Genomic DNA, 24,057 nt, shown 5'->3' with positions numbered 1-24,057 from the left:
CGATACATTGCCTACTCGCAGTGTACGTTGAGATCAAAGTTTCCGGCATGTATCTCATACATGGTATCGCATACAAGTAACATCGTGTAAAAGGGCTCTAAGGGAGTCATAGATACAGCGCTATGTATAAATATCAAGAGCCATTCGATAAACAAAGAGACAAACGTCTGTAGTTAAAAATATATCTGAATAAGGTGTAGGAATTGCTCAGAAACATAAGTTGACATCTCTGTCTTCAATATACAGGGTGTTCGGCCACCACTGGAAAAAATTGAAATGGAAGATTTTAGAGGCCAAAATAAAACGAAAATCAAGAATACTAATTTGTTGATGGAGGATTCGTTAAAAAGTTATTAACGTTTAAAGTTCCGCCCGAACTGAATTTTTTTCTCGAAATTTTTTTTTCGTCGAAAAATTTAGGCACCCCTGTCGATTTTTTTTTTAAATTCGTTTTTCATTTTTAGTAATTTTGTTTGACGCCCTACAGAAAAGTTGTCTAATCCTTTTTTGTAGGTGCCCATGAGCTCTACTTCAGAAAAAAGTTTCATTGAAATATATTCACTATTATAGGAGTTATGGCTGTTTGAATATTGGGCCATTTTTATGGGGTTTTTCTTACTTTACGAAGTTAAGGAACAGCTTTTCCAATATTTTTGGAATTTCTACATATTCTTCATTAAAATACGCGTCGTTTGCCTTTTTAAACATTAAAATCCTCCAATCCGTTCAGAAGTTATGATGTCTTAAACATACGCATGAAATTTCAAGCGAACATTTCTATCCATACATTATATTTTCGGTAAAGAATATTTTTCTCGAAAATGCGTAGGAATTCTAGGGTATGACTATTCACCAAATATGATTATAATTGACCCCTGCAACGGAAAATAATTTTTCCAGAACGATTTGAAATTTTTTAATTTTGTCGAAAAATTTGTCCACCCATTGAATTTTGTTCTCGAAAGTGGCTGGGATTTCTAGGGTATGTCTAATTACCAAAAATGCTTGTAGTTTACCCCTGTAACTAAATATAATTTTTTTAGTATGATTTGAAATTTTTTAATTTCGTCTAAAAATTTCAGTATGTACTCGAATTTTGTTCTCGAAAGTGGGTAGGATTTCAAGGGTATGTGTATTCACAAAAAATGATTATAATTGACCCCTGTAGCTAAAAATAATTTTTTCAGAACTATTTGAAATTTTCTTTTTCGCACGAAATTTCAGGGTTAGACATTGTACTTTCGGTAAAGAATTTTTTTCTCGAAAGTGCGTAGGATTTCAGAGGTATGTGTATTCACCAAAAATGATTGTAATTGAGCCCCGCAAACAAAAATAATTTTTTCAGAATGATCTGAAATTTTTTAATTTAATTTTTTAATAACTTTTTAATTAAGCCTCGGACAAGAAATTAATATTCTTGATTTTCATCTTATTTCGGCTTCTAGAATCTTCCATTAAAATTTTTCCCAGGAGTGGCCGATCACCCTCTGCAATGGCTTTAACAACTTCTATCGCTCATTCAACAATTTTAGATTCCAAATCTTACGAAAGTTAACCATGCATTACTGATAACATAATAACGGTACTTATGTTACAGGATTGGAAAAGAATGCAACAGACGGAGACAGGGATTCCGGACATGGTGGCTCGCCGACGAGGGAGACACCAAATGCGCAAGACACCGACGAAGAATCTAGCTACCCTTACGATACGCCGGTTGCAACGCCGTCAAAGAAGAGCGGTAACTTCTGGAGACGTTTCACCATGAAGAATCGCAACAAACGGTAAACTACTCGGCCAATAACTCTCGACGTACCGAATACCCGTTTCCATATTCTCTAACTGTACCAACTTAGTTATTCGAGCAGAGCTTGCAACTGTGATATACATAAAACAAGAAACCAAGTTGTCCCGCGTGAAAAAAGCACACTTCCCGATTTTTTTTTTTTACCGATTCCAAGGAGTTTCCGGGCTCATTTAAAAAAGAACAAGGACCAACGATAAAATACAAAACCAAATTTTTGTATAAAACAAGGGAATGTTTAACGATCGGAAGTGACATTCATGGAGTGCCTTTTTCATCTCGCGTTAACATATCACGGCGATATTTTTAGAGTTCTTTTGAAGGATGTTTTTTTTAGAATTCTTTTGGATTCTTACCTGGGGAAATTTTCCGATAAAAATATTTGTAAATAATACCGCGCGACATCATGGAAACTCCTTCGAGATGTTGCGGTCTCACAATGTTAAATGGAACTTTTGGTGTGTACTTAAGTAATAACTAAGGAACGCAGCGAAATACTTAGACTGTAAGTGTAGTTAGTTTGATTTTCCTCTTTTCTTTTGTAATTTTAATGATAAGAACGAGAAAAACCAGGTGGAGTACGGTAGTCACGTGAAACATTAAATATGCACAGCTATTTCATCATACCTGTACATTATTAGTATTAGCTAGTCAACCGAGCAGATTTTACAGAAGATACGAAAACTAAATAATAATAATGAATTTGATAAGAAAAACGATATTTTCGCGCGATTCTTTGCAATTTGATATTGCTCCTTTTCTGCAAATTTGATGCGTTATCTACTAGCAGACGAAACACGATTATACAGTCAAACTTCGGTTCACGAACTTAATTTATTCCTAAAGATTCTTCGTAAACCGGAATTATTTAAGGATAAGAAATTCATGTAAAACGAATTAATCAGTTCTTCGGTCCTTAATGATTACTTATTTAAACTTTGATAACACTTTGTATGCAAGTTCTTAACATAAAATCAATGGAAACCATTAAATCTATCACGAAAAAGATAAACAAATCAAATATACAGACAAAACTTAATCTAGTTTTATCGTACCTGTATGGAGGAGAAGTGACAGCGGAAGTGGAAGATGGTGAGGAAGTGAAAAGTTTGTTTTATTATCTGGAAGAGGATTCCTATGATTTTTCTGTCTCTTGGCACCACTCGACTCTGTTTCAGACCCACTGGATCGAATCGGGATATTTTAACCTGAATTATTCTTCTCGAATTATTCAGGATCCGAGGTTTAACTGTATATTTAAACATAAATTATTTAAACAATTCTCTTTGGCACTTTAACATAAGAAATCACAAATGTAAACGAGAATAATATTTTGTACCCTAAAGTGGTTTTCGATTTTGCGAGTGCGACGTATTTGATAAAAATGTATCCAAAAATCATGGTGATATCAGGATACTGCGTATTATAAAGGTTGATATTTATTATGCACGACATCGGTGTGAAATTCCATTGTTCCTATCGTTCGAAGGCGTCTCGTAGTTTCAGGATAAACAGCATCCATGCTTTAAGAAAACTCAATCACCGTATTACTATTAACAATAATCATTTACCTGATGTATCAACTGCAATGCTGCGTTAACTGTAAATGTAACATATTGAAAAATCATAACGATGTAAACGTAGTGATTAAATAAAAATTCGTTTCGAACGTCACAATGTTCACAAAACAAATGTTTATTAAAACATTTCCTCGTGATAACAGATTTAAAGAGTATCTCCTTTAACATATGTATATAAAATTCAGTAAAAAAATTAGTTTACTTATTTTGTTATACATTTAATAGTAAACAATATGGCGTTTTTCATTGATTTGTGAACTTAGGTGGTCGCTTCTCGATAAAAGCAGTCATTCCCTCCTTCCTGTCACTCTGAAGATTTAATTTCACATTATATATTTTTAATAACTACTGTGTTTTTCTATGTTATATTCTTACCGTCGCGAATGTACCATGGAACATTCTCTTCTCAAAGTGAATCCCTTCCTTCAAAGTGGTTTCATAAGCTACAAGAAAAGCATGTTAAAATGTTTCAAAAAATAGAATAAACAAAAAAATCAGCGAAAGATTGAACACGATTACCCGTATTAACGGATTCCTTTGCCATGGCAACGATCATTTGTGAATGAGAGGCAATCTTTTCAGCCAATTTAATCGTCTCCGCAACGAGCTTGTCTGCTGGGACGACTCTGCTAATCAGTCCTATAATTGTAAACATTTACATGAATGTAAAACATTTCGCGCATCAAACATAATGATATTTTCTACTTTTACATTAACGAACCACTTTTCTCTGCTTCTTCAGCGGTGATTTGGTTTCCTGTAAGTATCATTTCCATTGCTTTGCTCTTACCGACGACGCGAGTCAATCTTTGGGTGCCACCTACACCGGGTATCGTTCCGATGGTGATTTCCGGTTGCCCAAACTTTGCTTTGTCTCCAGCATAGATGATGTCGCATATCATCGCCAATTCGCAACCTCCACCTAACTAAATGTACAACAAATTCATTATACAATTTTACTGTAAACAATTTTATGTAAAGAAAATATTTGAATTATTTACTGTTTTTGGATTATTAAAACAAAATTTACGCAACTTACGGCATAGCCATTTACAGCAGCAATCACAGGTTTTGTTATTTTGGAAACTTCATTCCAAGTGCTCAAGAGATTACCTCTTATGGTATCTGCGTAGGTATTATTTTGCATCTCCTTAATGTCAGCACCTAAAAGGACAAATTTGTTTAGATTTGAGACTAATTTAGGAAAAGGGCATAAGTTATTTGCGAACACTTACCAGCTGCAAATGCTTTTTCACTACCAGTAAGTACAATGGCACCAATACTATTGTTCCTGTCTAGTTTGGTTACTGCATCATTTAATTCAGCGATTAATTTATCACAAAGAGCATTCAGTGCTTTTGGTCTATTCAAAGTAACCAAACCTACATTTTTTTTCTCGCCCATGGTTTCAACCTTGATAAATTCATAGTTTGATGCATGACCTATATAAAGTTAATTTGTATGATCAACAACTGTTTAAAATCCTCTTTACTGTACCATGAATTTAAAAAAATTAAATGAAAAAGTAATTCTTTAACATTTTTCAAAAAGAAGTGTCTACAATTCTTATATACTATTTTTGACAAATATAATCATGTATTAAGTAACTTAGTAACTAGAAAAAGGAGTCATTTCAAAGTATATTAAACAAATTGCAGCTGTTATAGTTGATAAAGTCTAATGGACAAAATATTAAATTTATTTGAAACTATTAATTACGATGCGTGCAATGATGCAAAATTGAGTCACAAATAAGATCATATAACCTGTTAATTAATTAGCACAAAATAAAACTGTTACATAGTTTTTAAAGCAGGATAGGAGTAAAATCGTGCGTGTAATACGTTTTTGTCAAATCTAAAGTAACTATGCAAATAAATTATGATTTTCTAAAAAAGTATTATTATCGATTCAGTTTTGTTTTGCACTGTATATTTTCGATCGACGGTACTCACAGCAATAGTATTTAACATTGGACCTAATCTGTTGTGGTTTTCGGCTTATTTGCAAGGACCTGGCGAAGAAAATTTGACCGATACGCATGGTTGCCATGATACTTAACTTGTCCTAAGATCCGCAAAACTGGATAAAACTGGTTAATGCCAAAACGATCAGTCTTTCAAAAGATTTAGTACAAAAAATATTTGGAAAGTTTAAAGATTAATAAGATATTAGTATATTTTGAATTCTTACGTGTACACTGTTCGAATAGTAACTTTGTAACTCCTCTACAGTGATAATTCCAATTAAGAGTGGGAGTGGAGGAATAAGCTAGTACTATCCAGTGATACGATGTTGCGTGTCGTACAATAGCTTAAGCTCTATGCAAAGTAACACACATTTTTAATACACAACCGTATGCCTTTCCTTGCTTTTAGAAATTTCTCCTCCGATTGAGAGTGAGAATAGAAGAATAGTACGTGCACAGTATGGTCCGATAACGCGATGCAGCGTCGCGTACCGACTTAATCGAAACTCTAATCATTAATGCTTCTGTTCTATTCAAATTATTTAGATAAGATAAGAATATCATTTCATCTTAATAAGACTGTTTGTAAATATCATTTCATTAATATCTAACTCTACAATTTTTTCTATTTTGTTCCAAAAATTGAAATTTACTTAGTAAGAAACTTTTCTAATAATTTGTCTTTTTCTTAATTCAGATCGTTCAGTTTGATTATAAAATTGTGCTATTATTAAATAGTTTCATAATTATACTTTGTCTGCCTCGAGCTTAATTGTGTAACTCTGATTACATTACCACGGCAGAAACGGCTTAATCACACTTTCGTTTCTAGAAAAGTGAAATCAAGCATATCTTTGATCCTTGCAAAAACAAGACAAAGAAGATTCCATATTTGGAAACCTATTCCGATTGCCGATCAAGTGACCTTTAATGTAAAAGTCAACGACGAATTGTAAATTGTCATTAACGATCAATATAAATGCTTTTATATCTAAACTTGGCACATCATTCGAATAAACGTTCACAGATTATTGTTCAAAATAGTGCATAGTCGACTTTTATAATCAGAATTTTTTATTATATTTCTCTTATTTTCGTCATTTTTCATTGTTCTTTTGTATTCTTTCAGTTTTTCTGGTACTTGCACTAATTACTGAAATTTTCCAAATATATTTAGTAAATAAATTCCATGATAACAGAACTCAGATAATAGAAGGTTCTGTGAAATCTAATGTAAGTGGTAGAATTCCACTCTGTATGCAACGAATATTGACTACTTTCACAATTTTATTTCATCCTTTTAACGATACGCAAGACGATATGCTGATAACCTTCGACTATACAAATATATATTACAAATCGTGTACTACACGATATCGTTCCATTTATACATATAATGCTTCAAAACAGAGGTGAAACACCTTGAAAAATTATTGCTCTGACTGCAAGCAACAATATCAAAGTATACATGAGTTTTAAATACGTTTTATTTACTTTAATCCTTTGTGGACGGCGGCCTGCACATACTAAACAACACGTTTTTATCATTTCGAACAAATATTAGGAAATTTTGGAGAAACTCGTCACCCATAAATGAACAAAACTTAATTTCTTTAATACATATGTAACAATTCATTAAATTAAAATAAAATTGATGCATTGAATCAAGTAATTTTTAAATACACGTTAGTTTTCTATGTTTCTTTAACGTCTGTGTTCTAAAATGTAAACAGGTCAGCTTTAGGAAGATAGACTAGCTCAGTGCTAGGATAATCTAAGTATCCTAGTAAAACTCAAGTAAAATTACCTTCGTATAAAAATAAATTTTTAATAAATAGAACTTTTATAAGAAAAATAGGAAAAGTGCTTACTCTTGATACTTCTAGTAATTTTTTAAATTGATTTAGCCCTCAGCCTTACTATGCCATGCGTTAAATTTATGTTAAAAAGATTGTATAAAACTTAGAGCTATATTTTATTCATTCTCCAAACTCATCTAAAATGAACAAAAGTATGATGTTAATAAAAGCTCAGATGATTATCTCTACTCATCTCTCAATGTCCCCTAATTAAGAATAATATATTAACATATATAAGATATCTCTTTATAGCATTTTTTATCTAAATTTAAAATATACAAAATTTAATCTTCTATTGGCTATTATTTTTTTGCTATACACGATTAAGGTACTGACAGAACTTATGACTAGAATGGGTATATAAAAAATAAAATTAACGATTTTAATCAATCATTTCATTAAAATGGATTTTGACTGTAAACATAAAGACACCACTAAAAATATTTTCAATTAGACCTTGCATCTAAGGGCTCAAGAGTATCTTGTATGAATATATGACATCCATCTTTTCTCCAATATCCTGTACAGTGTAGCTGTGTTTAATTTTTATTTCTTCCATTTTCTAATGCTTTCTTTTACACGGTGCGCAATTGTAAATGTTGTAATTTTACTACTTACTACCAGCAAGTTTTTATATTTGCATCCAATATGATTTATAGCCAGTTTTATTTTTTTAAATATTTTTGGCAATGCTATGCAATAAAATTCGAGTTCGGAATTTTTTCCAGTAAAAAGTCGAATTCGACTATAACATACTAACCGTTATATACTCGACTAACTCGACAAAGATTTGAGACCGACACTTTACGCTTGTACAAAAAAGTTTTGGCTCAATCTTTCAGGAAAGAAACATCCAACTTCTACTAATGGAGATGATTCTTTCACGCGTATATCTGTAATCTGTTTTCATATGGAACTTTTCCGAGCCTTTTTGTAGTAATTAATAAATCATCACAAACAAGTTAAGCAAGCTTTATAGAAAGATGTGGCCTTTGAACGACAATCTTTTGAGATATAAATATATGGAGCTGCTGAATCTCATATATAATTTACGTCACACTTTCGTGGGTTCTCTCCCCACCTTGTCAACTGATTTAGTTATATACAAGAGCTTGTTAATCGCCTATCATTCATTTTCGGTAAGTACTGTGAATTTCGTATTAACTGGTACTTATAGTTCGCAAATAACCTGCACGTCAACTTAAAATCATGGCAACGCTAAAATTCAAAGATCCCATATCACCGTTTAAGAAGCCGCAACCCTCGCCGCCCGAGCAGGACTATCTTTATCAGAAGTGAGTAATTTAACAGTTTTCATTCTTCGCCAATGATGAACGTTTAAACAAATTTTTCGGCAGTTATAGAATATAACAAATAAGAAGTATAACCATTGGTAGAGTTGTACAATTTTATATATGAGTCATTGATACCATTATATTTTTGAAAAAAGAAAATATGATTTTCTGATTTTAATATTTTCTGTTAAATATTTTATCTATTAAAAGCGAGAAAATGTGAAACGTTCAAGTACAATACCAGGAAAATTCTGCAACAACTAGCTTTTTCTTCAACTCCTATACTAAGAAAAGAAACATCTAGATCTTTCTATCCGATCCTTAAATGATGCTCCACTTCTTTGAGACTTTCATTTTCTTCAGTTACTGGAAAGTGATTTTGATGTCATTACAGATACTTGGAAGATATCGCGTTGAAGAAAGACTTACATCAACCAATATTGAAACTTGCCCTGTTCGGTATCGGTCGCGCTGGAACCATTCATTTAAGTAATATTGTTACTAATCCTCGCGTAAAGTTGTTGTATATCGTCGACGATGTTGAATCTAAGTGGAAGAACCTGAGGGACTACTGGCACCTGGATAACGTTACCTTCTTGAACAGTAAACAATCAGATAAAGTATATAATGATCCAAAGTAAGTCTCACCTTTTTTATCAAGATTGTCAGAAAGTTTGAAAGTACAGTTCATTTTCGTTGTATACATATTTCTATTTATAAATTATTATTATTATAGTATTATTCAGAATTCTTTAAAAGCTTTCTACACCTTTCAAACTTTTCAAAAATATACTAGAGTAATTCTATTACTGAATTTTTGCTCGACTAGATATGAAATGTATTAGAGGATCCAAATATTTGATTAAGTATTGAAATCATTCTTTATCATTTAGCGTGGACGCGGTTGTGGTCGCGTCACCTACGTACACTCACGAAGCGATCGTGAAGAGTGCACTGGAAGCGAAAAAGGCGGTCTTTTGCGAGAAACCGGTGGCTGAAGATCCCGTGAGCAGTCTAAAATGTTACGAGGTTGCAAAGAAGGTTGGCAAACCGTTGTTCTGTGCCTTCAACAGGCGTTTCGATCCTAGCTATTCAGCAGTCAAGCACAGAGTCAGAAACGGCGAAGTTGGACACGTTCAGGTCATTAAAACTGTAGCTAGGGATTCTCCTCTCCCAACCTTGGAATATTTGAAAATGTCTGGAGGTATATTTCATGACTGCATAGTCCACGACTTTGACATAATATCTTGGATTCTTGGGGAATACCCAATTAAGGTAACAATCTTTTGTAACATCAACAAAATTTGGCAGGTTTCTAACTAAAAAAAAAAATAATGCTGATATCTTTGAAAACTTCTGAATGCTGGCAGAAGTACTTTACTAAGACGAAACTAAAATCCAAAATTCTCTGACAATATTTTCAAACAGTTAGTTTTACAAAGAAAGGGTCCATGAGCACTGTAAGCAATTAAGAATCATTACCATAAACCATTTAATCAAACCTATTATGTCAGTAATGAATACTTTACCCTACTATTTGGTAATTAAGCAAACCCTAAACTATTGGAGTTTTATTAGCTTTCTTTGTTTAAGATAATAAGCACACCTATGCTATTCTAACAATTTTTTTATGCAAATGTTTAATTGCAGGTTGCTGTTCAAGCTCATGCACACATTCCAGAAATTAAAGCCATAGGTGACTATGACACAGTAGTAATAACCCTTTATTTTCCTTCTGGTACCTTAGGGGTGATCGACGTGTCACGAAACAGTTGTTTTGGATATGATCAGCGTCTTGAAGTGTTTGGCCAGAAAGGTGTACTAACTGCAGACAACGAACGTCCCCTTTCTGGTGTTACCCTGCAGAGTGGTCTTCAGGGGCCCAACCAAGCTCCCATGTGGTATTCATTTGCTAGTAGATTCATGCACGGATATTGCAGGGAACTAGATCATTTTATCAATATTATCCATGGCAAGGAAGAGATGTCCGTGCTGCCCAAAGAAACTCTGGCAATCAGCAAGATTGCTTCTGCATGCGTGGAATCTGTTCGTACCGGAAAAATGATAGATATTAAGTGGGCAAACAATGAACTTCCATAAATAAATGATTGGACTGTGTAAAACCTGTTTCATTATCACCTTATTTATCCTATGATCCTTTTTAACCAATCCAATCCATTCAATTTTTTTTGTCAAAATATCTCACACATATTTTTCAATACATATGTAATATATGCAAATTTTTTCAAAGCAAAACAATAATTAAACATTCTACATATTCTAAAACATAATAAAAAAAAACCGTTGTTTTATGGTTTGCATAATTTCAGCCATTCTAAACTTTTAAAATAAAAAATGAAAATAGATTCTTAATTAGGATGAGTTTGACTATAGCAGTTACTAAAATGAAAGAAAAAAAATCAATAATTTAAAAAATATATCACTTTGAAGTTCAATTTTCAGTTTTTATCACTTTTGCGGACTAAAAAAAACATAAAAGAAACAAGGAGTTTGGGGGTCGGGTTCTGTACATACATTTTCTAAACTTTATTTTTCAAAAAAATGTAAAAAGAAATTGATTTTTTTAAAGATTTACAGCGGAATACCTCCTTAATCCTGTCTAATCCTGACACTGATTATAGCCGGAATTCATGTGAAGATCTGCAATTTACAAGTCTTAGTCAGCCTAGCTTTATTATCAGCATCGAGTTAAGACTTTTATCAGACGGATCAGACATTCAGACCTCTGAAGTCCGCGCACAGGAGATAGAGATCATATCAGTGTGGCCAGATTTGGCATAATTGAGCAGAGATCCAGACGGAACTTTCGGTGCACCGGGGATCAACCGCGCAACGAATCATCTCTCGCAACAATCACTCGAATTTTGTTTCATATGTAAAACTGTTTACATATATGTATTTCTGCATTTGGCATTGTTATATGATTGTAAAACAAAGAATATAAATACTATTTCTAAAAATAAATTTATGGATGTTATTAATGTAGTAAAAATTAACCTTCAAACAAGGAACTACGATTATCAAATATTAAATTTACATGTACATTAAACAATTATTTATTCCAAGATTAGTGTAAATTATTGATACGTGATACGTTTGTAGAATGACTATTAAAAGGAATACGCACCAGAATAGAAACACGGGTGAATTACGTTGTTATATTTTCTTCCTTTTTTTTTTTAATCGATATAATAAGAAAATACAGAAAAATACCATATACCCTAAACAGGTAGTAACAGTACAAAATTCATGTTGTCCGTTGTGCAGACTCAATGAACGGTCACCTAAAAGTATAATAAAAGGTTCCCACTCGTGAGTTTTGCTTGTGTTTTCTTTCCTGCCTCGTAAAATAGAAAAAAATGAATGGAAAACCCTTGGACTGTTTGATCTTTAACGATCATTTAGCATTACAAAGTTTATTTATTCAATAAATTACGGAGGAACTAACTTCCAGAGGCAAGCTGATTTGGTCGCAAAGCCTGGGACGTTCGTAAACAAAGACTATGCTTTCACGTCTCTATTTCCTAAATGGATTTGAACTAGTTAAAAGTATTAAGAGCGCCGACGAATGTAACATAACTTCTGATTTACCTCCACAAAAAAGAACTAGTCGACTAACTTAGAACCTTATAATTCTTTCTATACTGTTCCTAAACTTATGCGTATTGCGGTAATTATAGTTAGATACCAGAGCACAGATGTGATACCACCTTTGTCTGAGCGTTATTGGTCATTTGGTGCATCAAATGTATAATCATTGTTATTGAAAATCGCTACCAAAAAAAAGTACAAATTCTCTTATCTCTTCGATTTGCTATTCGAAGATTTAAAAGTTCAGTTCTGCTTCTTCGTTGCCTTCAAATTTTAACGATTTCAGGAATAACACAGCAGTGGCTTGCGTTTTATCTCCATGAAATCTGCGCAATTCCGCGATAACTTGCGCCCTGGTAAAACCCAAGGCCACGATTTCCTCGACTGTTTCCTCCGTAAAAGGATCTTGAGACTGGAGTGTTGTTTCTAGTGCAGTTGGTCTGCTCGACATCCCGGTTGGATTATTGCTTCCTTGACCGTCTACAAAGCACACAGAAAAAGCACTCTCTCTGCTTTTGAACACACGATAAATAAATTCACGAATACGTAAGGGAAGTGATCGACTCTCAGTTTATTAGAAACATCAGTCCAGGCAAATTGAAGGACCTGGTTCTTGTTATTTGGATCTTCCTGGATAGGAGAAAAATGTATTAGTAGTAGGGGTGGTGTGCGAGAACCCAATGGTCGGGACGAATCGGGTCGGGTCGGGCTCCCGAATATTTCGAGACTCCCAAAAGAATCGGGTTTCCCAAAAAGTTCGAGATTGTTGAGACTCTTGAAAAGAATTCGTGATGGACAACATTCTTTCAAGTTCTTCTACCAGTTTTTATGAAGTTATTGGAAACACGGATTCTAAGAATCATGTGACCTGATGTGAACAAACGTGTAACTGCGTGCTTAGTGAACTGCTATTTTCCACGGTTGGAAATATTATAACATCGAGTCGAACAAAATTGTTGACAGAAAATATCGAGAAAGTGACTTTTTTACATGAAAATTTACAATAAATAATTATACTTATTACTTATTTGTGCACTATTTCTATTCCACGAATCGTATAATTCTATAATTGTAAATTGAATAAGTAAAAAGTAAAATAACATAATTTGCTGCAAACACCTAGAATAAACAATTCAAGCCCATGAATATATTATTATTATTATTATTATTATTATTATTCATTAACATAAGGGCAAAAAGCTCTTATATACATTAAAACGAATATAAATGATTAGAGGGTTCTCGGAATTTTGGGAAATCCCGATTCTTTCGGGAATCTCGAAACTTTCAAGGACCCGTCCCGATCCCGAAAAAATTTCGTGTTTCCGACCCGACCAGATATTTCGGGTTCTCGCGCACCCCTAATTAGTAGCTATAGGAATTTACTTATCCCTATTTCATTGGCGATAAGTACTTGGAAAGAATTATTATGGAGAAAAAAAGAGAGTGAGAAAGGATAACCTGGACAGATACATACGTACCATTTTGCTGATGTTGCTTCTTTGCTTCTCTAGAACTGTCCTCAAAAGCTCTTTGAAGTTCTCTATCATCAAAGACCCCTTCATTGTTGCCGCTCAACCTTGAACACTCGGGCAACTCACCTAAGGAAAAACGTCTATATAGTACAACAATAAATAAAAGAATGACTGATATCCTTAATAAATTCACCTTCTGCTAAAAATGATGTTTCAGTGCCAGTGGTACCTATCTTCAGAACATTTTTCTTCAAGTCTATGCAACACTGATGCCTCTTCAACATATCCAAACCCAGTAACATGTCCATAGATTGTTCTTCAAGAACACTGAATGACGTTGTCAAGTGATCATTGCCAATCTGAATTTGTACCATATGTATACGTCCTATAATGCGTTGAGTTCCAACACCCTTGGCCACTCCATCCCATCTTGGGTCAACTAGTCGCATTATATGGCACCTTTCCGCACAGGCAGCAGACATTATAGTTATTTGTGCACCTAATTTTTTATATTATCGTTTTAACGAATATTATAGAAAAACATAATTATTCTTATTACTGTTTTACCGAATGTAATAGAAAAGTCTTTTTGATGGGAGTCTTTTAGATTAAAGAATCAAGACTATTTAAAAGTATAAAAATATGACTCGTATGAGAGTGCAGATTCCAATGTCTAAAATTAAACTGCTCCCTCTATGAAGAACCATACTATAAAGAATGACTTTCAAAATGCAAGAAATTTAAAAATAGACACCCACTAACTGAACGCAGTCAAACAAAGATATTTAAAAATAATCTTGACTCCAATCCAATGGTAATATCAAATATTCATCATATGAATTTAAGTTTCATTACTTTCTATTGGTTAATTTTAAATATAAATAAAAAAAATGGATACACACCTGAATCAATAAATGCTGTAACAGGAAATCCATTGACTTTACAATTAATATATAACATAACAACTGTTCCAAACGTTTCTGGATTGTATTCCATTGCAGCTGCCATGTTGGCTTCAATATTTTTGTGCCTAATTTCATCTGCAATTAGCCTCTGTGCTTCCGTATCAAACGGATCTGCATTCATCATCCTCAATTTTTGAGCCTGACGCTCTTCTCGAGCTTTTATTTGCTCTCTGAGTACATTGGAGAATATCTCTATAAACCATAAAATCTTTAAATTAACACACGGTCCCAGAACTGTAAAATGCAGACTTAAAAATATATTTAGTCAAAACTCACCAAGATTTCCAGTTAGCAAGGCATGAGCTAGTCTAGGATTATTCTGTTCGAGCAATGCTAGCTGATCCGGATTAGCTAAGAGCGTATCTCTTATCATTGCTGGATCATCCTCGCTTCTAGGATTTTGTACTCTTGCAGCATTATTTGAGGTGGTAGGTTGTCTGTTATTGGATGCTCCTGGCACTCTGATGGAACTGAAGTCCAACATGGGAACAGCTAGAGTGACGTATCTTGGAATTTAATACATTCTCTTCTTCACTATGCAGAATGCGCTCTTAAATAACTCACGAGACAAACGCATTGCAATAAGCTATCATTAAATCAACTGCTGTGCAAAGCTTTTTCAATCATTCTGTCTGCATTAACAAAACCATGCAGACAACTGAAAGGTTTTATGAAGATTCAGAAGATAATCTAAAAAGTAATGTAACTATGGCAAAATATTTTGGCTCTTCAAAAGACCTGTGCAATTATTACTTCCATAGCATTAGACTACTCTGCTGCTTTCTTCGATAAAAGAGATGAAAATCACTTTATAATATACAAGAGCCAATACACAAAACAAGACTGTAAAAGCAACATTCATGCTCTGCACAGTTCTTGGCCGAAGAAATGATTTTTAGCAGCCAAAATCTTTCGTTTCGTGTACAACTGAAGCAAATTATTTTGGTAACAGAACGAAAAACAAACATAACTAAACGTAGGGTTGCATGCTCAGTCGAGTGAGTCGATCCGAGTTTGGAATGCACTGGGATCGTGCAGTGTGTGTGGATGACGGAGTCTTAGCTCTCAAGTGAGATCTGCTCGAGCGATGTGAACAATACAGAGTGATTGAAAACGTAAATCGAAGCCGAAAAGCTAACCTCACGACCCGCCTCGATCGCCGCGTTAAATAATGGTGCGGTATTGAAGCTGACCTCCGTTAAAGGGGTGAAGGTTTAAGTTGGTGCCGCTCTGGTGCATGTGCTGCAAAATCACCGCGTCACCGTCCCTGATCCCATGATCCCTCAGCGATTTTTTATCGTCCATCAGGGGGAGGCCGTTGAATGCGATCACGATCTCGTGTGCTGGGACGCCGCTCTCGATCTCACAGAATGCCTTGAAATTCTCCAATTCCAGTTCCTCGCTAACATCCAGGACGAAGATGTCGTCACTGAGAGTGGTCACAGTCACCTTCATCGTTATTAACCGTTCTGGTCAGTCCGCGCGATTCAGGCGATCGGAAAACACTAGAAGGGGAATTGGACAGATTGGAGAATTGGACTTTGGTAGTGTAGGGCAGAGGTAGACTTTCGTGGGATTTTTCTGATCATGCGCACTGAAGTGAGCGCTAGAGCCCTCACTGTCATATATACTTAACTAGAATTTAGGGTACCGTTGGATCCCAGTAAGGAAGTTACAGGGAAAGAGAAAAGTTTTTATGAAGGAAAACAGCATAGATGTACAATAAAAAGTAGAAAACAATTCATTATTTATTTAGTTTTTACGTGTACAGCCGGTTTATTACATGAATATCAACATTTGTTGCTAGGATAAGGAAAACTGCAGAAAACCTTACCAGTATTTGAACGAAAATATTGCACGTACAAATGAACGTGAAACACACAAATACATGAAATATATACAATTATATACTCGAAACATATGCTTTATCAATATTAACTGAATACATTTAAATCAAACTAATTTCATATGTTTTAATCGATTTAAAACTAAATCACCATAGTCCGATCACAGAAATAAATGCAAGCATTTCCAGAAAGTTGCTGAAACAAAACAAAATTACTGATTTATAACACACATACATACGCTCATATATGTATATATTTGCTTCCAGAAAAAATCACAAGAAAGAAGTACAAACATGAATAGAAAAAAGAAATATTACATTATAATAAATGAAAATATACTATAAAAATATTTAAATAAATAAGTAAAAAATGAATTAAATTAAATTAATTACATTTATTGCACATAAAGTTAGAAATAAAAGTAGTAAAATACTGTAAATAATATGCAAAAAAAGTAACAAAAATGAAACATAAAAAATAAATAACGAAAAACAATAAGTAAAACAATAAGTAATACAAAATATAAAATATAAATAATGAAATTAAAGATATTACAGTATTAAGAAGGTTGACGCTTGAATAAAAAAGAGAGTGTGGATGCTGGAGAGTATAGAATGAAATGGCAAAAGCAAGCAGAAGAAATATTTTCAAAAGTTGTAAAAAAATTTCAAAAGTTCAAACTTTAATGGAAGATATGGAAAAAATTTAATGTATATATTAGGAAAGAAAAGGTATGGTAAATACAATTAATTTAAAAAATAAATGTTCTATTTCATCATTATTTAGTCATTACTAGTAGAAGGAAATAAATTGTTGTAATTGTGTAGTTCTAAGTGAGTAGAGTTTACTTGAAAAGAACAGCAATCAATATTATTACTCTGAAAATATGATCATACTTTACAATTTGTATACATACTTCACATCTGTAGCAATAGAAAAAATTTTGCACAAGCTTTACTTGCGATAATAGCCGATGAATGACAAATGCATTTTAATACTATAAGGGCAGATAGCTCTTTTTTTAATTTAGTTACAAAAGAATCTTGAATTCCGATTATTGTGGAAGTGTTATTACAAGCTAATCCAACAATATTTGATAATGGAATATCTTTATCTTGAAAACATTTTTTAAACAAGGAATATAATTTTTCTGCAGAACAATCTGTAACATTTAAAAAAATTAACTTTAATAATTGAGTGATACATTTTCTAGTTTCTAATGAAATATATTTCACTAAAGCACAAAGCAGCTTATCATTAGTGATAGTTGTGCTTTCATCTACAAGAATGGAAAATTTCTGATTTTTTAAATTTATTACAATTTTATCAGTTTCACGCTTTCCTAAAATATTTTTTATTATTTGCTAACATTTTTTCCTTGACAGTACCAAATCGTTAACTACCTGTGGATTAGAACAAATTTCTTTCAACAAAGGGACCATACGATCTAAAGTTTGAAAAGCTATGTTATGTTCCGCGAAAAAAGTAGCTAATTTTATCTCGACTGTTTTGACTTGTTTAATATGGTCCTCGTTTTTTATTTGGTGTTCAAGTAATAAAGCAGATGCTGTGATATTACAGTTTTTATTGATATTGTCTACGTGCATCTGTGTTTTGGAATGTTTGATTAAATCTGATTTGCCACATACAAAAACTTTATTACACGCCGTGCAGAGAGCTTTTTGAGAACCAACCTTTAAAAATATTAATACTTAACCATGAATGTTGCAATACTTTCCTTTTTGACGTCCTCTTCTTTCCCCCGATGATACCTGATTTGGATGGTTGTGGTTGATCATCCATCTTTCCTTATTCTCATTCGCGGACACAAAAACTTTTTCCAATTTTGTTCTGTTAAAAAACGCGGGAAAGCTGCAAATGCTGCAATGGCCCCTTCTATATGCACCTCTTTTTGAGGTACATGTATGGTAGCAGATGACATGTAGCTGTGACGTTGCTTACACATGCGCAGAAAGGAATCCCGCGAGGGAAAAATCCCATGAAAGTCTATCACTGATGTAGGGATGCCAGCGCGACGAATTTCACGCGAAAATTTTTTGCCGCTCCTCTCCTCTCGCGGACGGATTCACTGGACGAAGAGCAGCTCCAGGATGTAAACAACAACCCAACTCAACAAAAATACTGGCTAACCGGCCGGCTTCGAGAAACGAAAGCCACCTAGCAGATACGAATGATTCGAAACTCGAGACATCAAAACGAATGACGTTACTTTGGCGTGTTTTTTTTCAATTTCCTTTTATGCGCTAAATTTAAACTTGTATTCTATTAAGATCATCCACCTTTGTTCCCATTTCGTTCATCGAGTTGAGTCATCACATGTAAACAAAATATGCACACGTGCGGTGCATGAGAGAGGCAATTGCACGGCTAAGTATTGTCTGAAAGCAGAGATGCCAGAAAAGCACCGCCGGGTGCACACGCACACATGCCAAGTACGCGTACGTGAGCTCGTGGAGTTTCGGAAAGTCGACAAAGGCAAACTGACACATGCCCTCTTCCTCGATTCTCCGAAGCTGCCCGAAGTAATTTCGGATCGCCTCGTGGGAGTCGAGAGAGAAAGGCTCACATTTGCCTTCTCGCTCTAAACAACTGAAATCCGACCTCCCGTCAACGGCATACGATTTGGATTCTCGAGCCGAGATTCTCGACTGCCCAGGCATTTTTACTTTCCGACCTATGTAAGCGCACATAAGCAAAGTACCCATAATGAAAAAAAAATTTTGTAAAATTTATTTTACGGAAATACACGTTTTAAGACCTCCTGATCATATTTTAATTATTGAAAAAAAAGAAATTTTTTTTATTCCCATGTATGAGCACACATATGTATATTATTATTACGATTGAGTATAAATAGCTAAATGAATTTAAATGAAACTTTACATTTAAGTTTTATGTTCTCATTTCAAAGTCCGGTTAGACTTTGACTATAATCAGTCCATGGATAATAATGATTATACCTCTTGTTTCATAGTTGTTCCGATATATGTATAGGCATAATGTATAAAAAATCTTTTAAATGTTTCATATAAATCTTAGGACGAATTAAATTTTATATATGTTATACAGACGCGTAGAATGGAATTACGAATTAAGAAATACATAGGGTATTCGTATACATGCTTTATTCCCGTTCTTTCAGCGTCGGAAAAACAAATGAGCCCGTCCTGGGCCTAGACCCTCGCCTTTGTCGTCAGCCTTCTCCCCCATCGGTAGGGGTGGGAGTGTTGACGGACGAAGGCCAGACGCGGTCCCTTGCCAGCGCCACGGCTTGGGCCTCGCCTTTTCCCGACGCCTTACATATAAAAAAAATTATATAAACTTTTTCTCTATCTTCACTAGAAAAGAAAAAATTAAATGAAATCTTATACATTACATGCTTACTTAAATCGCATTGAAAACGAATACCACAAATGTTTTAGAATAATGTGCAAAATGTGATTACGATTTTCGCTAAGACAAATTGAAAACTCGGTTCTAACAAGGAAAAGTTGGAATGGTACCCGATTTTGGGTTAGGTTTTACTTTGAGATATTAATAAAGTTATTACAGATACTTATCTTCAGAAATAGAAATACATTCAACAACCAGCGTGGCGTGAATGACAAGGTATTTGCCTGCAAGTTCCGAGCTTCTTCTGCTCTGCAGGTTCAAACCCTGCAAAACAAATCCTTTTTTTTTATTTTTTCAATCATATTTTAATCGTACACTAAATGTGACATTATATTTTTGTCTGACCTTCGAATATTTTTTTTTTTAAATTGAATTTAACATATGTTATTTTCAATGTACGAAGTACATGAATCTGGATGGTACTTTTCGTAAAAACAGTGAAAACATAACAATTTCAAGCACCACCTACATCTAATGACAGTTCTGTTTTCACAGAAATAACAAAATTTTGTATCTAACTCTGATGGAAAGGCCGTTTCTTTTTCATTGATAAAATGTGAACGATTTTCGGATAGTCGTACCTTGTAGCTCGTACTTTTTACCTTATACTTCAGGTAAAAAGGGATAAAGCTGGGAAAAACAGTTTTATGACATTACCTGCTAACTTATGTTACTGTTCTACAATGAAACGCTATGTTTTGTACCTTTAAAAATATTCGACTATGTCCTTTTAAAATTTAAGATACAACCCATACTTTGTATTAAACTGGCAAACGGGATCACTTTTCCTTTGTTTCTAGTTAGTTCTATTTAGTTTGTCATAACAAATTGATACGGTTATCTCAAAACAATCGAGGAAAATCATTATTAATTAATTTCTGCAATTATTAATTCTACTGTTTTGTTTATGTTATAAAAGTAAGAACTCTTCTTATTGAAAAATACCACAGCGTGCGCAATACTGGTAAAGAGTGGAATCTCATATTAATTTATTAATTTTCAATCTTAAAGTATTTTGATTTTGAAAAATCGTATTAATAATATATGTACATATGTACGCTCATACGTGGGACTAATAAAAAAAATTTCTTTTTTTTCAATAATTAAAATATGATCAGGAGGTCTTAAAACGTGTATTTCGGTAAAATAAATGTTACAAAATTTTTTTTTCATTATGGGTACTTTACTTATGTGCGCCTACATAGGTCGGAAAGTAAAAATGCCTGGGCAGTCGAGAATCTCGGCTCGAGAATACAAATCGTATGCCGTTGTCGGGAGGTCGGATTTCAGTTGTTTAGAGCGAGAAGGCAAATGTGAGCCTTTCTCTCTCGACTCCCTCGAGGCGATCCGAAATTACTTCGGGCAGCTTCGGAGAATCGAGAAAGAAGGCATGCGTCAGTTTGCCTTTGTCGACTTTCCGAAACTCCACGAGCTCACGTACGCGTATCTGGCATGTGTGCGTGTGCACCCGACGGTGCTTTTCTGGCATCTCTGTCTGAAAGAAAGAAATCAGAGACTGAAAATTCAAATTCAAGCCCAAAAATTTTGGGTTTTAATACAAATGTCTGGATTTTATAAAATTATTTTTTAGATAGAAATAAAAAAAGTGGATTCTTGAAATAATAACAAATAGAAATGCTAAGTTGCATAAACAGCGGATTAATGCTTCCTATAAGAATATATCAAAACGGAATAGTAAACTGTGCTGCCATCTCAGTATCTGTCAAGTTTTCAAAACAATTTATCAAAGTACTCGAGGGTTCGAGGGATGAGGCTATTTTTCATCCGGTACTTGAGATGTTTATGCAAAAATAAATGTAAATAAATTACTTTAAAATTAATTCATCACTGTGTTTGTTGATATTCTTATAACTTATACGAAAGAAGATAATACATCGTTCGTTTACGTTACTTGTCAAAATGACATCAAAAACTGAGGTTACTCTGGAACATTTTTATATATTTAATGGAACGTATGCAAAGAAAGAAGGGGAGGCAAGTACAACAAATTTGACAGTAAACTATTTAGGAAATTACAAAATTTTACTCGATATATGTATACCATAAACAAGTCACTGTGTACCCTCTGTACAGGAAGAGAAAAAAATACTTTATTATTATCCAGAAAGAGATTTAGACGTTCAAATAAAAAATATAGGGCTCAGTGAAGCAATTATTAAATTTGCAGAGTACGTATACACAATTGTATTTCTATGTTAAAGTCTGTACTATTTTTATGCATTAGGTTCAAGTTATTATATTGATGTTTTTAGATCGTTTAATCCTGGACAACCTTGTGACTATTGTCACACGCATAAAACGCGTCAAATATATTATCAACCAGAACCAAATTTTTGGATGGTTATGGTACGTCTTCTGTAATATATAAAAAATAAATTATGTCAAATAAATTTTCTACCATGTGGAAAGATTAAATATTTAATAGGATTATTTTATAGATTGTTGGAGTACCTTATATGTGTAAAGAAAAAGATGGTAATAAATATATAGAATATCAAAATGATGAAGTTTCTAGCAGTGTTTGCCAAGCTATATTAAAACAGGCATACGTTATGTTCAGACTGTTCATGGGCTCATTCGATACAATCATTAATGAACCTGAATGTGGCTCTATAACATTACTGAAACATAAACTTGAACATTTTTATTCAAGAGTAAATATATCTTCAGTAACACATATGTATACTTTTTAGCATATTTGTTTTAAAACCATGTATTTTCCACAGTATATACTGTCCTTGTTATTTAAGAATAACAGTGATATTTTGGATGTTTTCCAAGGCTTGCAATTTTTACCCCTTGACAAAATAACATTTTTACAAGTTCAGTGTTTTATGAATCTCATAGAAGCTATGTTTTCCCAAGTGAAGTATACAGCATTCCTTTACAATGATCAAGTTGTATGGTTAGTAATATTAAAATTAATATATTAATATTATGTATTGAAGTAAGAGAAATAATGTTGTATTGTTATTCAGGAGCGGGTTAGAACCTGAAGACATGCAAGTAGTTTATCATTATTTAGTAGGTACACTTTTACCAGCTCATCTTGACAAAGAACTGCATGGAGGTTCAATGCCCAGAAATTCCCCTTCACCATTTACGACTTCGCATTATGGAAAGTTAGTGCATTCATATTCATTTATTCTTCCATGCATAATAGTATAATAAATCTAAATAATATAAATTTGCAGATTTGTTACTGGACCATCTAGTATTAATGATCCAAGTTTAATTGGAAAATCTCCTACAGTGTTTATAAATTATTCTACAAAACCAATCTCTTTGTATTTAGTAGTTTATCGAGCATTAAGTGCCACTATTTGCCTTTTTGTTGACAGTAAGTGTATTTTCTGCAAAATAATATTGTTATTGGTATTAAAGTCTTAAAAGTTTACAAAATTGAAATGCTTACTTTGCAGGTAAAACAAACTTATTAATAGATTTCTTTAAAAGTCTTGATAGTTTTCTTGGGCCACAATTGACTACTCTTGTTAGTTCAGTTGCAGAACAGTGTGCTAAACATGTAATAGTTACACCTGAATCTTGCACAAAATATTTGTATTTTAATAAACTCAATTTAGCATATAAAAGTACAATACATCTTGATAATAGACGATGCTCTAATGTCCTCACAACACCTGAAGTATTAAGAGTTATTACGGACATATATAATGATACAAACAAGTTAGTATATTGTATAATAGGATTTTATTATAGATGTAAACTATTATTTTTTATTGGAATATATTTTGCTGTGTTTCAGATTAAAAGAAGCCGGTGAAATTATTATAAAAACTATGAGTGATTATTGGGTCATTGGAAAATTATCAAATTTAAGGGAATTTTTCGTAGTTATTCAACAAAAGAGTGCAAGTATAATTGAAATAGAAGGTACATATATAATTATATCAAATAATTATTACATTATTACTTATTGATTTACTATTTAAAAATACATGTAGTAATGAGAATATTTTCTTTCAGATGAGGTAAAAAGACTTTGTGAGAAACAATTAAAAAGTATATTTTTCCATTAACGAACGAAGTATCATGTATTTTATAGATTTATCTATTAATGTCCCATACTATTTTGAATGAAAGTTAAATTGTTTTTTACTCTTTCAATCATATGCAAGCAATATGTAATTCAGCATGTAACAATGTAATTATAAAAGACTATATAATTTATACATAAAATTTAATGTAAAATATA

The 24,057-nt window shown here is 33.2% G+C and overlaps 5 protein-coding genes across 10 annotated transcripts in view; 3 read left to right on the top strand and 2 right to left on the bottom strand.

The window, feature by feature from the left end:
• Positions 1-3,395, top strand: part of LOC122402517 — a 46,991-nt gene extending 43,596 nt beyond the window's left edge. For all 4 annotated transcript variants that reach the window (XM_043405371.1, XM_043405368.1, XM_043405370.1 and 1 more), the window contains exon 3: positions 1,598-3,395. In XM_043405371.1, coding sequence (XP_043261306.1) covers positions 1,598-1,788 — 191 coding nt within the window. In that variant the 3' untranslated portion in view covers positions 1,789-3,395. The remainder of the gene's footprint in view (positions 1-1,597) is intronic.
• Positions 3,396-3,484: 89 nt separating this feature from the next.
• On the bottom strand, positions 3,485-5,977 carry LOC122402515 (probable enoyl-CoA hydratase, mitochondrial). Of its 2 annotated transcripts, none has more exons than XM_043405367.1 (8): positions 5,578-5,977; positions 5,340-5,466; positions 4,620-4,826; positions 4,424-4,548; positions 4,106-4,310; positions 3,904-4,023; positions 3,760-3,827; positions 3,485-3,693 (listed from the first exon to the last, which is right to left on the bottom strand). In XM_043405367.1, the coding sequence occupies exons 2-8, from the start codon at positions 5,434-5,436 to the stop codon at positions 3,628-3,630; spliced, it is 888 nt and encodes a 295-aa protein (XP_043261302.1). In that variant the 5' UTR covers positions 5,437-5,466; positions 5,578-5,977; the 3' UTR covers positions 3,485-3,627. The 2 variants fall into 2 exon arrangements, with proteins under 2 accessions (XP_043261302.1, XP_043261301.1); XM_043405366.1 differs by having other exon boundaries at positions 5,340-5,476; positions 5,578-5,975.
• Positions 5,978-8,080: 2,103 nt separating this feature from the next.
• LOC122402514 (inositol 2-dehydrogenase-like) lies at positions 8,081-10,630 on the top strand. The gene is made up of 4 exons (XM_043405365.1): positions 8,081-8,507; positions 8,902-9,144; positions 9,401-9,782; positions 10,158-10,630. Exons 1-4 carry the CDS (start codon positions 8,422-8,424, stop codon positions 10,605-10,607), a joined length of 1,161 nt encoding a protein of 386 aa, XP_043261300.1. The 5' UTR covers positions 8,081-8,421; the 3' UTR covers positions 10,608-10,630.
• Positions 10,631-11,666: 1,036 nt separating this feature from the next.
• Positions 11,667-16,095, bottom strand: LOC122402489 (protein DDI1 homolog 2). 2 transcript variants are annotated; one of them, XM_043405311.1, is made up of 6 exons: positions 15,753-16,095; positions 14,836-15,051; positions 14,497-14,751; positions 13,788-14,093; positions 13,601-13,720; positions 11,667-12,599 (listed from the first exon to the last, which is right to left on the bottom strand). In XM_043405311.1, exons 1-6 carry the CDS (start codon positions 16,012-16,014, stop codon positions 12,355-12,357), a joined length of 1,404 nt encoding a protein of 467 aa, XP_043261246.1. In that variant the 5' UTR covers positions 16,015-16,095; the 3' UTR covers positions 11,667-12,354. The 2 variants fall into 2 exon arrangements, with proteins under 2 accessions (XP_043261246.1, XP_043261247.1); XM_043405312.1 differs by having other exon boundaries at positions 15,699-15,833.
• A 5,466-nt stretch (positions 16,096-21,561) lies between these two features.
• On the top strand, positions 21,562-23,975 carry LOC122402536 (vacuolar fusion protein CCZ1 homolog). Its single transcript, XM_043405408.1, has 10 exons — positions 21,562-21,815; positions 21,915-22,009; positions 22,094-22,187; positions 22,280-22,495; positions 22,568-22,746; positions 22,820-22,963; positions 23,036-23,181; positions 23,264-23,528; positions 23,608-23,735; positions 23,829-23,975. The coding sequence occupies exons 1-10, from the start codon at positions 21,741-21,743 to the stop codon at positions 23,879-23,881; spliced, it is 1,395 nt and encodes a 464-aa protein (XP_043261343.1). The 5' UTR covers positions 21,562-21,740; the 3' UTR covers positions 23,882-23,975.
• The last annotated feature ends 82 nt before the right edge of the window (positions 23,976-24,057 follow it).

This window comes from Colletes gigas, unplaced genomic scaffold (assembly GCF_013123115.1).
Source record: "Colletes gigas isolate AHSC1104 unplaced genomic scaffold, ASM1312311v1 Colletes_gigas_Sc00037, whole genome shotgun sequence".
NCBI lineage: Eukaryota > Metazoa > Arthropoda > Insecta > Hymenoptera > Colletidae > Colletes > Colletes gigas.
This window is presented reverse-complemented; position numbering and strand designations above follow the sequence as displayed.

Excerpts from the sequence above, each read along its gene's own strand:
- LOC122402536 (XM_043405408.1), top strand. The coding sequence starts at position 21,741 with ATGACATCAAAAACTGAGGTTACTCTGGAACATTTTTATATATTTAAT. Across the intron at positions 22,188-22,279 it reads CAAATTTTTGGATGGTTATG|ATTGTTGGAGTACCTTATAT; the intron begins GTACGTCTTCTG and ends ATTATTTTATAG. Across the intron at positions 22,496-22,567 it reads TTGAACATTTTTATTCAAGA|TATATACTGTCCTTGTTATT; the intron begins GTAAATATATCT and ends TATTTTCCACAG.
- LOC122402515 (XM_043405367.1), bottom strand. The coding sequence starts at position 5,436 with ATGGCAACCATGCGTATCGGTCAAATTTTCTTCGCCAGGTCCTTGCAA. Across the intron at positions 4,549-4,619 it reads TGAAAAAGCATTTGCAGCTG|GTGCTGACATTAAGGAGATG; the intron begins GTAAGTGTTCGC and ends TTGTCCTTTTAG. Across the intron at positions 3,694-3,759 it reads TCCATGGTACATTCGCGACG|AGTGACAGGAAGGAGGGAAT; the intron begins GTAAGAATATAA and ends TTAAATCTTCAG.
- LOC122402514 (XM_043405365.1), top strand. The coding sequence starts at position 8,422 with ATGGCAACGCTAAAATTCAAAGATCCCATATCACCGTTTAAGAAGCCG. Across the intron at positions 8,508-8,901 it reads CAGGACTATCTTTATCAGAA|ATACTTGGAAGATATCGCGT; the intron begins GTGAGTAATTTA and ends ATGTCATTACAG. Across the intron at positions 9,783-10,157 it reads TTGGGGAATACCCAATTAAG|GTTGCTGTTCAAGCTCATGC; the intron begins GTAACAATCTTT and ends GTTTAATTGCAG.
- LOC122402489 (XM_043405311.1), bottom strand. The coding sequence starts at position 16,014 with ATGAAGGTGACTGTGACCACTCTCAGTGACGACATCTTCGTCCTGGAT. Across the intron at positions 15,052-15,752 it reads CCTTCACCCCTTTAACGGAG|CTGTTCCCATGTTGGACTTC; the intron begins GTCAGCTTCAAT and ends ACGTCACTCTAG. Across the intron at positions 14,752-14,835 it reads CTTGCTAACTGGAAATCTTG|AGATATTCTCCAATGTACTC; the intron begins GTGAGTTTTGAC and ends TATGGTTTATAG.